Raw genomic sequence first — 12,652 nt, 5'->3', positions numbered from 1 at the left:
TTCTGCAGACTTTGCAGAAGCTATACTAAATATGTTACCATCGTGACAAAGAGCAGGATATAGTTAAAGTGAATCATTGGCCCTAAACCCTAAATCCTATTAGATTCAATAATGATAAATAATAAGCTATCTTTCTGCAGACTTACAGAAAACATACCAATCATGTTACCATCATGACATACATTTAGAAGTTTCCATGACTCATCTGCAGCCATTAGGCTTATTACCCTCATGATGTTTGACAAATTACTTTTACCATTTCCCCTATTCTAAAGAGGTAATACAGGTGAATTTAACTAAACCTGGTCCATTTAAAGCTTGGCTTAAGATAAACTTCAAGCAGAAATTAAGCTCGAGTATGGTTGGTCTATAACAAAATTTCAAGCCTAACTTTTGACTAGTCAAGTAAATTACAATTGAACAAAGATGACAACATTAAATGGATATCGATTCAAGCTTAGATGTGGCTCAAAATAGACTCTTTTACACTCTAGTACAGGTTGCTAGTCTGAGAAAAAGAAAACTTGTACAAAAAAAGCGGTCTATCACCGTCGACACACTCATACCCCATAAGCGCGTTTTCCACATAGTCCCAGTTCATAATTCACAAAAAACTGCAAATAAAAATAAAATTTTGATGAGTAGAATACTGAAAAGAGCAGGTTCGAACCACAGAAGCTTAAGAAAGAGTAGAAACCAGTAAAACAAGACATCAAACATTTCAGAGTTGTACAGCAGGATAGCAATTAAGTTACCACAGTCCTGACTTGTGATTAAAGCTAAAAAATTATAAAACTTTCCATCTTTCCTCACACATCACGAATTGGCCATTTATCTGTGTTCAATGATGAGTTCAAGAGGAATGCCCCATAAGGGATAAAGACTCTCAACCAGAAAGTGCAGCATTTAATGCACTGTGAACATCAACACCAATCTGCGCTTCAGCCTTTTCTAAGTCCGTCGTAGTTGAGTTTAACTTCTGAGTGAAGTCAGCTAGTCCTTTCTGGACTAGGCTTGGATCAATGTGGTCGACAGGAACAGCCTCAACAGCAACTATATCTGTAACTGAGTTGGCATGTATGAATGCAAACCCACTGCTAACAAAGTACTTAGTTACTTCATTCCCTTCATGTACAGAAAGAACCCCTGGCTTGAGTTCTGCAATAGTGGCAACATGTCCAGGCAAAACACCCATTTGCCCTGTGGTTGCTGGTACAATGACCATATCAACCTGAAAGTAAATAAGAAGTTAAGGGACAAAGAGAAAGGAATAGAAGTAGGGGACAAAGTAATAGAAGTAGTGATCAATTTGTCAGCCTATTAGTTTATATCTAATTTAGACACCATAAGAACTTCAAAAGGTAATTCATCCATAAGAAAATTGTTAATCAATCTTCACTTCAAAATCTCTCTTGATAAAGTGACAATGACTAGGCCACTCAGACATTCAAGCTATCCTCCATGATGACAGAGTGTAGGTTGAGGTTAATGTGCACTCCGAGCTGGTTCCCATGTACCATCTCAATGCTAGTATGCTCGTCACATAAAATGTGCCAAATAATGGTCCTATGTAAAACTCTCACCCAGTGACCTGATAGGTAAGGCTGATGCACACTCCCAACAGGCCAGCATCTGGCAGCTCAATGCTCAGTAATGTGCTGAGAATCAGTACCATGCAGCCTAGAATGTGCAAGGCAGCATGAGTTGGACGGTCCCATCCTTGGTTGTAACAAACATTTCTCGATGAAGATGGTTCTAAGAGCTTGTCGCTCGTCCTTATTCAGACCAGAACCACATCTCATTTGCATTCTTAAGCATAGTAGCAAAGAATTCCATGGTTCCCAACCACTAACCATCAGATACTGGAGATGCTGAAACTAATCAGTTTGTTTTCCTAAAGCAATTATAATGATGAACCACCTTGAATCAAGTAGTTGCTACACAGAATAGCTATTTGGAATGCTTCCTTGGATAATGTTTCAAATGCTACCAACAGTTTGCCAAACTAGATTAATGAAAAAAGTTATGCTTAATAAGTAGCCACTCAGGAAATGCTGCATCTAGTTTAGATGCTTGAAGATGCAAGATATAGTATATATAAGAAGACTGGAGACCAACCATAAATGCAGTGAACATTGAGGTATTCCCGGAAGTGCTAGTCTCAAATGACATTGATCTTCATTCAAATGAACACATGAATAGCTTTCGTCAATTGAATAAATCAAGTTTCCACCTGTCTGCACTTGGCTGGGCAAAAAGTGTCCTATCTCCAAGTGCATACAAGATCAGACCACATTTACCATACAATAATGCATTGGTCTTAAGGTGGACCACGTTTAGCTCAGCCAACCTAGGCGAGCCACATCACCAGGCAACACTAGAAGATGTCTTGCTTCAGATAGGTGAAACACACTAATATAGGTGCTTAGAAGGTCAAAAGGAAATAAAAGCATTTCAGTAATGCCTTGCAGAAAGCATCAAATTCTCTCTTCTATATAGTGATTAAATTGGTTGAAGTGTCTTAGCATCTAGGATAAGCTCTGAAATTGCCCCAACATTGATGCAAATGAATACACACAATATGTTGAAGGGGGGCTCACCTGAGTAAATAATGAAGCATAAGCTTTTGCTCGAGGAAAAGCAACAATGAATAAGTGGCAGAATTCTTGTAAGTTGTATCTAGAGATTAATTGTTTACCTGAAGTGCAATGCAAAAGAAAGCAAATTGAAGATAGATGTTGGTATATTTTATAGGCACTATCATAAACTGGATAAAGTGGCACAAGCATTGTCATGCTTAAGGCTTATGACAAGCTCTCAGGAAAATATAGCCGACCATTTTAAAGTGAGTGTATTGTGAATAACATAGTCTGAACAACAAAGTTGCATAGTAATGGATCTTTTTGTTTAATTCAAAAGACAAATATTCATCCTTTCTGGTCTGTGCGCATAATGGTTAGCAAGGTATGTGCAAAGTGAAAGTGCATCTTTCTAAATGTAACATTCGAGAGGAAGGGAAATAGTCAAAATAGTGGCATCGCTTGCAAACTACTGAACAACATAAAATCTATGTTTATACTTAAAACTAGCATCTAGTTTGTATCATGAGATTTCAGAAGAGCATCAAAATGAATATTGAGCTTCAACGTTTACTGTCATATCAAGCTTGTACATAGACTTTCCATAAACATCCAAAATGTTACCAAGTACACCCATTTCAGTTCCATCAAGTTCACAATGAAAACAATCTTTGACCAACTTGTGACGAACAAGATGGTTAAAAGTTGCACCTTGCTATAGGATTTTAAAGATGATCACTTCTCAAATTATTAGAAAAACCACAAGGCCAATAATTTTGACTGAAATGCCTATTGCATAAGTTTGTGTCTTTTTAAAATGCCAGACTACCTTCAACTAGTCCCTCATTACTCAGCCTGATGGGGACAGGATAACTGACTTACTGTGTTGATGAACTTAAACTATTGGTCCAAAATGATTAACAAGGATCTCCTACCACATCCGATATGAACTAAACTAGGGCGTCATATTGTAGCCGGACCTGACTCAAAAAACTACTACTTGAAGCTCAAACATACTAAATATCCACACCGCTTAACCGTAAGAAGATGTCCACTTCAAACATCGGGTCGCAGCTTCCAATGGTTGGGTTGATCATTTGGTACCACACGAAGCAATCCAGCCACAGAACTGCCACTTACTATTACTCCGATCGCAGAAATCAATTCTTATCGACTAACAGGAAAGGAAACGATGGCATCCACAATGAAAATCCACTACTTGGTCATCTACATGATCTCATCAAGTAGTGTTAGATTCTCCTTCAAGTAGAATGCAGATCCCAGAACAAACAAATCCGAAACAGATGCAGCATCATCGATAGTCGATACATCAGAACGAAACCGTGTGCGAGACTTAGATAGATATGATCGATGGGGATGAGAGGAGCGCCCGAACCTCCTTGTCGGAGATCTCGGACTGGTAGGGGAGGACGAAATTGACGGTGAGGTTGGAAGGGATGGAGGAGGGGGTAGGAGGGCGGGGCTTCATGAAGGCGAGCGGGGTCTTGGGCGGGTCGATGTTGGGGGCCACCTTACGCCACGCCTCCACGAACGCCGCGTCCTCCGACGGCGCCGCCGGGAGGTCGGTGGAGAAAGACCGGCGGCGGCCTCTGTCGCCGAGGGCCTGGATCAGGCGTCGCGAGGCGTGGCGATACATGGATTGTTGGCTGCGCCCAGTCGATCTCTCGGGTGACGAGACGAAGGATTGCTACCGATTTGGGGTTCTCTGTCTCTAGTTTGGGCTCAGGTTTGGCATTCGGGGTTCGGGAGGCGTATTATAGGAGTAGGCGCTTCTTGGGCACGGATCAACTGTTTCCTGCGATACACGAGAACACGAAACACGATAAAGGCGCTTTCCATTGATCAGAAATCATGTGCGTCAGCGGCATTTGTGGGGCTTCCGGGAGTGAGGATCGGGAAGGCTTTCTTCTCCTGTTCCCTGGCTCGTACAATTCACACGGGTGCTTCTCCGTGAGCTACTGCAATGGCCGGCAAATAAGGCCCAAAAGATCAGTATACTGTCAGTTCTATTTTTTTGCCTAGGCAAACTCTACGAAGAAGCTTTTAAGATATTCTGATAAAACATCTTTATTTCAAAAATTCATAGCCCCAGAATTCTCGCATAATAATTTTATTTTTAAATTATCGTACAACATTCTTATTTTTAATAAATCATCAACCGGGTATTTTTTTCCTTAAAACCTGTATCTTCTCTCCATCATATTAATAAATCATCAACCGGGTTCTACCAACCTAGAACTTACGTCGATTTAAAATAAATTATATTAAATAATTTATTAATATATTAATTTATTTTTAAATATATATTAAAGTATAAAATAGTAAAATATAAATAATAAAGTAACAAATAATTTTATTAATTATAAATCAATTAATAATATAATAATATTTTTACATTCTAAATATAAAAATAAATATTAAAAATATTTTGCAAAAATCATAAAATAAATTTAAAAGATCTATATGGCCATTTTTTATTTTTAAGTTTTCAAAATAATTTTTATTAATTTTGACCTTTAAAAGTTAAATTTATCTTAAAATACTAAAAACTTATTATTTATTAAAAAAAATTAAAATATCAAATTGTTCAAATGCTAAAAATCACAAAAATATCAAAAAATTATTTAAAATAGAAAAATTAAAATTTTGTCAATCTAAGTCCAATGTAAAGATTTTTTGAAAATCTCAAGTTGTTTTGATCAGAATTTGACCCAATCCAAATTTTTAGAATATGCTTCCTACTTATTTAGAAGACCAAATATTAAAAAACATTTCATGAAAGTATCACATTTTGATAAAATTATAAAATATTAAAGAAAATAGATAATATGAATAAAATAAACAAAATTAAGAGCATAAAGTTTTTTTAAGTTTTGCCAAAATATGATGCATCAATGTAATATATTTTAACATTTAAGCTTCTAAATATGTGACAAACCTATTATAAACCCATCTCTCTCTCTCTCTCTCTCTCTCTCTCTATATATATATATATATATATATATATATATATATATATGAGATATTCTATTTTAGAGATTTTTTTTATATTTGAATAATTTAAATTTTTCTTAATTTCTTAATCTTTTTAAATTTCTATCAAAATATGGATGTAATATTTTTCTAACATTTGAACTTCTAAAAAGGTGGGAAACCTATGTTAAAAATTTGATTTACAAAATTTAAGCTCTTGTATCACTTATACTATTTTTGGGTCTAACTCAAAAACAGTGTAACTAGGTCAAATCTAAGTCAAAATCTAGTGAAATTTTTAGAACACCATTGAGTGACACTCATATGGATATATATATGATATATCTTCTATTTTATTTTTTATATTTTTTTAATATTTTCAAAATATGATCAATATGAATTTTTTCTAATTTCTTCATTTTTATTTTTACTAAAATATGATGCATACATATAATATTTTTTTAATATTTAAGCCTCTAAATAGATGAGAAACCCATCCTAAAAATTTGGATCACAAAATCCAAGCTCTTGTATCACTTCGGCCATTTTTTTGGCCAACTTAATAAATAAAATAATTGGGTCAAAACCTGATCAAAATTTAGTGAAATTTTTAAGACACTATTGAATTACACCTAGATAGAAATATATAATTTTTTTTTATTTTAAAAAGTTATTTGATGTTTTTAATATTTTTGATATGTGAATATATTATTTTTTTTATTTCGAACCAAAATATGATGCATCTATGCAATGTTATTTAACATTTGAGCTAGGAAAACCTATCTTAAAATTTTGGTTTATAAAATCCAAGACCTTGTATCACTTATATTATTTATATATCAACTAAAAAAAAACACTGTATTTGGATTAAAACCTCATCAAAATTTGATAAAATTTTTAAGACACCATTGAATGACACTCGATAGACATATCATGTGATGGTATCGATCTTCGAGGCTCTGTCAAGCGGTCATATCATTTAGACTAGGTGATGGTATCGCCTAGTGTCAATCTGCAAGCGATGGTATTGCTCAATAATGACGGTGGTACCACCAATATCCCGAAAACCGAGGATGAGACACTTTTTAGCTCCATTTTTGAAGTCATTGGGGTCTATAAATACCTCACTCTTTCCTTACATGAAAGAACATGAAAGTGTGAACAAAAGTCTTAAGATTTGGGGGTGTAAAAGTATTAAAAAAGTACTAAGTGTCATTCTCTTTCTTTAGCTTTATGATCAATCTAAGAGAGGTGTGAGCCTTGTAAAAGATTGTCTCCTAAACTTGTAAAAGGATATAAGAGTTGTAACAGGGTAGTTAGTGTTCGCCCATTGAAGGAAAACCATTAGTGGATGCCGATGGCCTCAATAGAAGAGGAATCGGGAATGGATGTAGGTCATGACGACCGAACTACTATAAATTTGGTGTGCACTCTCCTTTTACCCTTTATTACTGTTGTTATTTATTTTAAATTGCTTATTACATTTACTTCATGCGAAACACACTTTCAATATAATTTTCGATACGGGTTTCATCAAATCAAGTTTTTCAAAATCGTAAACACTAATTCACCCACTCCCCTGCTCTTAGTGCCGACTTGATCCTAACTATTGGTATCAGAGCAAGGTTACTTTCTATTTGGTTTAAAACCCAAGATAGATAGCTTTTGCCGGCAATCATGAGGGTCTTTCTATCACTCATTCTCCTATATTCAATGGGACAGACTACACATATTAGAAAACTAGAATGAGAATTTTCTTGCTTTCTATGGATTTTGAATTGTAGAAAATTGTTGAAAGAGATTTTGAGAAGTCTTCCAAACCAATGAACGAATGGAATGATTTAGAAAAAAAGACTTTCTCCTTGAATGCTAAAGCGATGAACGCCTTGTTTTGTGCTCTTGATAAAAATGAATTTAATTGAGTTTCTATGTGCGAAACAGCACATGATATTTGACACACACTCGAAGTTACACTCGAAGGTATAAGCAGGGTTAAATAGTAAAAAATTAATCTTTTGGTTCATAGCCATGAGTTATTTCGCATGAAACTAAGCGAAACCATTAGAGACATGTACACCTATTTTACGGAGGTGGTCAATGGTCTTAAAGCACTTGATAAAAGTTTATCTAATTTTGAACTTGTTAACAAGATATTAAGATCCCTTCCAAAAAGTTGGGATCCTAAAGTAACGATAATACAAGAAGCAAAAGACCTCAATAACTTTCTACTTGAAGAACTTATCAAGTCTTTGATGATCTATGAAATGACATGCATAGCACATGATGAACTTGACAACAACATTATAAAGAATAGGAAGGACATGCCACTTAGAACCAAAGAAGACTACTTGGGTGAAAACTCATGTGACGATGATGATGATAATAACTTGACACTTCTTACAAGATGGTTTAAAAAATTCTTTAAAAGGAACAAAACAAAACAAAATACTAAGAATAAAAGTGAACTAAAAAAGGACCAAATAATATGCTATGAATGCAAGAAGCTGGGGTACTTCAAAAATGAATGTCCCTAAGTGAAGAAGAAGCTACCAAAGAAAAAGAAGACACTCAAAGAAACTTGGGATAATTCAAGTGCATCCGAAGACGAGGAGTCAATCAACAAAGACGAAGTTGTAAATGATGCTCTAATAATGCTCAATGATGAGGTAAGTGACTCAATCGAATCTCATTTAGCTTATAATCATTTAATTATTACTTTCAATGATCTATATGATGAATTTAAGCTACTTAGTAAAAAATACAAGTTGTTAAAAAAGGAGCATGCTTCTCTTGTTAGTGAATTTGATAAATTAAAAAATGAGCATGATAATAATATGTGAGCTTCTTGCACTAAGTGTGATGAGATAGATTCATTTAAAAAGGAAAATGTCTTACTACAAGATGTTGAATCTCGGATTTTGATGATGAAGTCAATTGTCATTTGTTATCTAATCCATATGTTGAGATAAGTGTGCAGGATTAACTACGATGAAAGTAAGATATGCAGTAGGAGTTGCGCCGGAGTCAAGACAATGATCACGTTGGGAGTTCGAGAGTTCGAAGGAAGTTCGGACAGTCATCGGAGGTTCTACGGGAACAAATCCGAGAAGTCCATGAGCTTGCCAAAAGAAGCTCGTCGAAACTCGCCAAGTGGATCGTCGCAAGTCCAGGAGTTTGCCGGAAGTCCGCAGGAGCATCACCGAAGGTTCATCGGATGATCGACGGAAGTTCGTCGGAAGCTCGCCGGAAGAAGCGATTGACGCACCGGAGCAAGTTGCAGTAAATATCTTAGTAAAAATCGTAGTTAGCATAAGGATTAAGTTGGAAATGGGAGGTGATCCCATTAACTTAATCTTGGGGCAATTGGGCCCCTGAAAAACTCAAATTGGGCCGAATGGATCAACCCATTCAGACCTTGATTTCTGTTGGGCGGTGCAACCGCCCAAGCCAGGAGGTGGCACCGCCTGAGCTGAGTCTCCGAGCGAGACTGGGCGGTGCAACCGCCCCAGCCAAGAGGTGGCACCGCCTGGGCTCAGTCTCCGAGCGAGACTAGGCGGTGCAATCGCCCCTGACAAAGGTTGCACCGCTTGGGCTCGGTCTCCGAGCTTTGGCTGAGCGGTGCAACCGCCTTAGTCGGGAGGTAGCACCGCCTGAGCTCAGTCTTCGAGCTCTGGCAGGAGGTGCAACCGCACTTGACAGGAGGTAGCACCGCCCAGAGGCTCAGTCTTCGAGCTCTGCCAAGCGGTGCAACCGGCCTAGTCAGGAGGTGCAACCGCCTGATCCCGGAATTCCGGGAATTGACAGTTTTGAGCTCCAAATTCAAATTGGGTTGGGGCCTATAAATACCCCACCCATTCAGCACTGAAAGAACACAAACAAACACCGAAATTCTGATCTTGTTATGTGATTTTGAGAGTTCAAAATTGTTGTAAAGGCCAAAAGTTCTTTTCCTTCTTTTCTTCCAAGTTCTGAGCTTTAAGAGAGGAGAGAAAATTTCTATAAGGGTTGTCTCCTAAGCCCTTCAAAAGGAGTGAAACTGTAAAAGGGTGGTTGGCCTTTGCCTATTGAAGGAAGGCCTCTAGTTGACGTCGGTGACCTCGTCGGTGGAGGAAGCCAAAAGTGGAGTAGGTCAAAATTGACCGAACCACTCTAAATCTCGGTTTGCATTTACTTTGAGCATCTTATCTTTACTGCAAACCTCCTCAATAGCTTACTGCCTTTTGTGCTTTTACGAACGTGTTTCAAAGTTCAGTGCTTTCCAAATCAGTGTTTAGACGTAAATTGCTTTTGTCGTACGAACGTCATATTTCAGTTTGCGCTTAAGTTCTGACTTCCATCATAAATTGCAAACTGCCTTTGTATCTTTGCCTTAACTACATCTTGTTTCATCTCAAGTTAAAGTGGTTTACGAATCAGCTTTCATACCGAAATTGTTTTTATCGTACGAACGTCGTATTTCAGTTTGCGCTTATATTCTGATTTCTATCATAAACTGCAAACTGCCTTTGTATCTTTGCTTTAACTGCATCTCGCTTCATCTCAAATTAAAGTAGTTTACGAATCGGCTTTCATACCGAAATCACTTTTATCGAACGAACACAGTTTCGATTTGAATCGTCAAAAGTTTTCCGCTGCACTAATTCATCCCCCCCCCCCCCTCTTAGTGCTCTTGATCCTAACAATTGGTATCAGAGCGGGGTTAACTCTCAAACAGATTAAAACCCAAGAGAGATGACATACGCCGGAAACCAAGAGGGCTATTCTATTACACGTCCACCCATGTTCAATGGGACGGACTACACCTATTGGAAGACTCGAATGAGGATCTTTCTTATTTTTATGGATTTTGAACTTTGGAATCTTGTCGAAAATGGATTTTCGAAGTCTTCTCTTCCAATGATCGATTGGAATAAATTGGAGAAGAAGGCTTTCGCTCTTAATGCAAAGGCTATGAATGCCTTATTTTGTGCGCTTGACAAAAACGAGTTCAACCGTGTTTCGGTTTGTGAAACTACATTTGATATTTGGCATACACTCGAAGTGACTCACGAAGGCACAAGTAGAGTGAAAGAGTCAAAAATCAATCTTTTGTTACATTCCTTCGAACTTTTCCGTATGAAACCGAGTGAGACTATTGGCGACATGTTTACCCGTTTCACGGATGTCATCAATGGTTTAAAAGGACTCGGAAAAAGTTTTTCAGATTTTGAGCTCATAAATAAGATCCTAAGATCCCTTCCTAAGAGTTGGGATCCTAAAGTCACTGCTATTCAAGAGGCGAAAGATCTAAACAACTTCCCTTTTGAAGAACTAATCGGGTCATTAATGACCTACGAGATGACTTACAAAGCTCATGAAGAGCAAGAAGACATCCTTCCAAAGAACAGGAAGGATATGACACTTAGAACTTCAGAAGACCACTTGAGAGAAAACTCAAGTGATGAGGACTGTGACGATGACTTGGCACTTCTAACAAGAAAATTTAAAAAATTCATTAAAAGAAACAAGTTTAAGAATGACACAAAAAATAAACTTGAACCCAAGAAGGACCAAGTTATTTGCTATGAGTGCAAAAAGTCGGGACACTATAAGAGTGATTGTCCCTAAGTCAAAAAGAGAACATCAAAGAAGAAGGCGCTTAAAGCAACATGGGATGACTCGAGCGCGTCCGAAGAAAAGGAGTCCAACACCGAGCAAGTTGCTCATTACGCCTTAATGGCCATCGAAAAGGAGGTAACAGACTTAATAGATGCAGATTTATCATTTGATGAATTATTAAATGCCTTCCATGATTTATTTGATGAATGCAAGATTATTAATAGAAAATACAAATTGCTAAAAAAGGAGCATGATAGTCTTACTTGTAATTTCGATAAGTTAAAAGCTGAATATCATGATAGTTTAGGTTCATGCATAAAATGCCATGATCTAGAAACTCTCCAAAAGGAAAACTTGCTACTTAAAGACACTTTGAAGAAATTCGAAGTTGGTAGCAAATCCTTGAACATGATCCTTGCAAACAAGGGTCACGTTCCCAAAAAAAGTGGAATCGGATTTGTGAGAAGTTCTCACCAAAATCCAACCACCTTCATAAAAGGCCCCATCTTATATGTTCGACACCAAAACAAATGCAACTTTTGTTGCAAACTTGGACACAAAACACATTATTGTCCATTTAAGAAAATTAGCCCAAAAAAATTAATTTGGGTTCCTAAAGGAACCATGATAAATTCTATGCAACATGATAAACAATGTAGATCTATTTTTGAGGCTCCCAAAAGCAAATGGGTACCTAAAGATAATCATTTCTTGTAGAAAACTAAACCATCGCAAGCTAGGAGCAAGAGATGGTACCTTGATAGTGGATGCTCAAGGCATATGACCGGAGATCCATCTCAATTCTCTAAGCTCACTAGCATAGACGAAGGCTATGTCACCTTCGGAGACAACAACAAGGGTAAAATCATTGGCAAAGGAACCATAGGTAACAAATCCAACTTCTTTATTGAAGATGCTTTGTTAGTTGATGGTTTAAAACATAACCTCTTGAGCATTAGTCAATTATATGATAAAGGATATATTGTCAGATTTGAATCTAATACTTGCATCATTGAAAAACCACACAAAAACATGTCTATGATTGCATTGAAACAAAATAACGTATACACTATTGACATCAATGATTTGTGTAATGAAATGTGTTTTTCTGTTTTGAATGAGGATGCTTGGCTATGGCATAGAAGATTAGGTCATGCTAGCATGAAACTAATCACTCAAATATCATCTAAAGAACTTGTAAGAGGAATTCCTCATATCAAGTTCATCAAAGACAATGTATGTGATGCTTGCCAATTAGGGAAACAAATTAAGGGCAGTTTCAAATCTAAGAATCAAATAAGCACCTCTAGGCCCTTACAATTGATCCATATGGACTTGTTCGGACCAATCTCTATATCAAGTCTAGGAGGTAGCAAATACGCCTTCGTCATTGTGGATGACTATAGCAGATACACATGTACTTACTTCTTAAAACAGAAAAGTGAATGCTTTAGATATTTTACCAAGTTTTGTAAACTTGT

The 12,652-nt window shown here is 36.8% G+C and overlaps 1 protein-coding gene across 1 annotated transcript; it reads right to left on the bottom strand.

Annotated features, from left to right (window-relative positions):
- Window positions 1-679: 679 nt before the first annotated feature.
- LOC135612513 (ATP synthase subunit delta', mitochondrial-like) lies at window positions 680-4,334 on the bottom strand. Its single transcript, XM_065108894.1, has 2 exons — window positions 3,976-4,334; window positions 680-1,231 (listed from the first exon to the last, which is right to left on the bottom strand). Exons 1-2 carry the CDS (start codon window positions 4,234-4,236, stop codon window positions 887-889), a joined length of 606 nt encoding a protein of 201 aa, XP_064964966.1. The 5' UTR covers window positions 4,237-4,334; the 3' UTR covers window positions 680-886.
- Window positions 4,335-12,652: the final 8,318 nt, after the last annotated feature.

Source organism: Musa acuminata, chromosome BXJ2-5 (genome assembly GCF_036884655.1).
Source record: "Musa acuminata AAA Group cultivar baxijiao chromosome BXJ2-5, Cavendish_Baxijiao_AAA, whole genome shotgun sequence".
Classification (NCBI taxonomy): Eukaryota; Viridiplantae; Streptophyta; class Magnoliopsida; order Zingiberales; family Musaceae; genus Musa; species Musa acuminata.
This window is presented reverse-complemented; position numbering and strand designations above follow the sequence as displayed.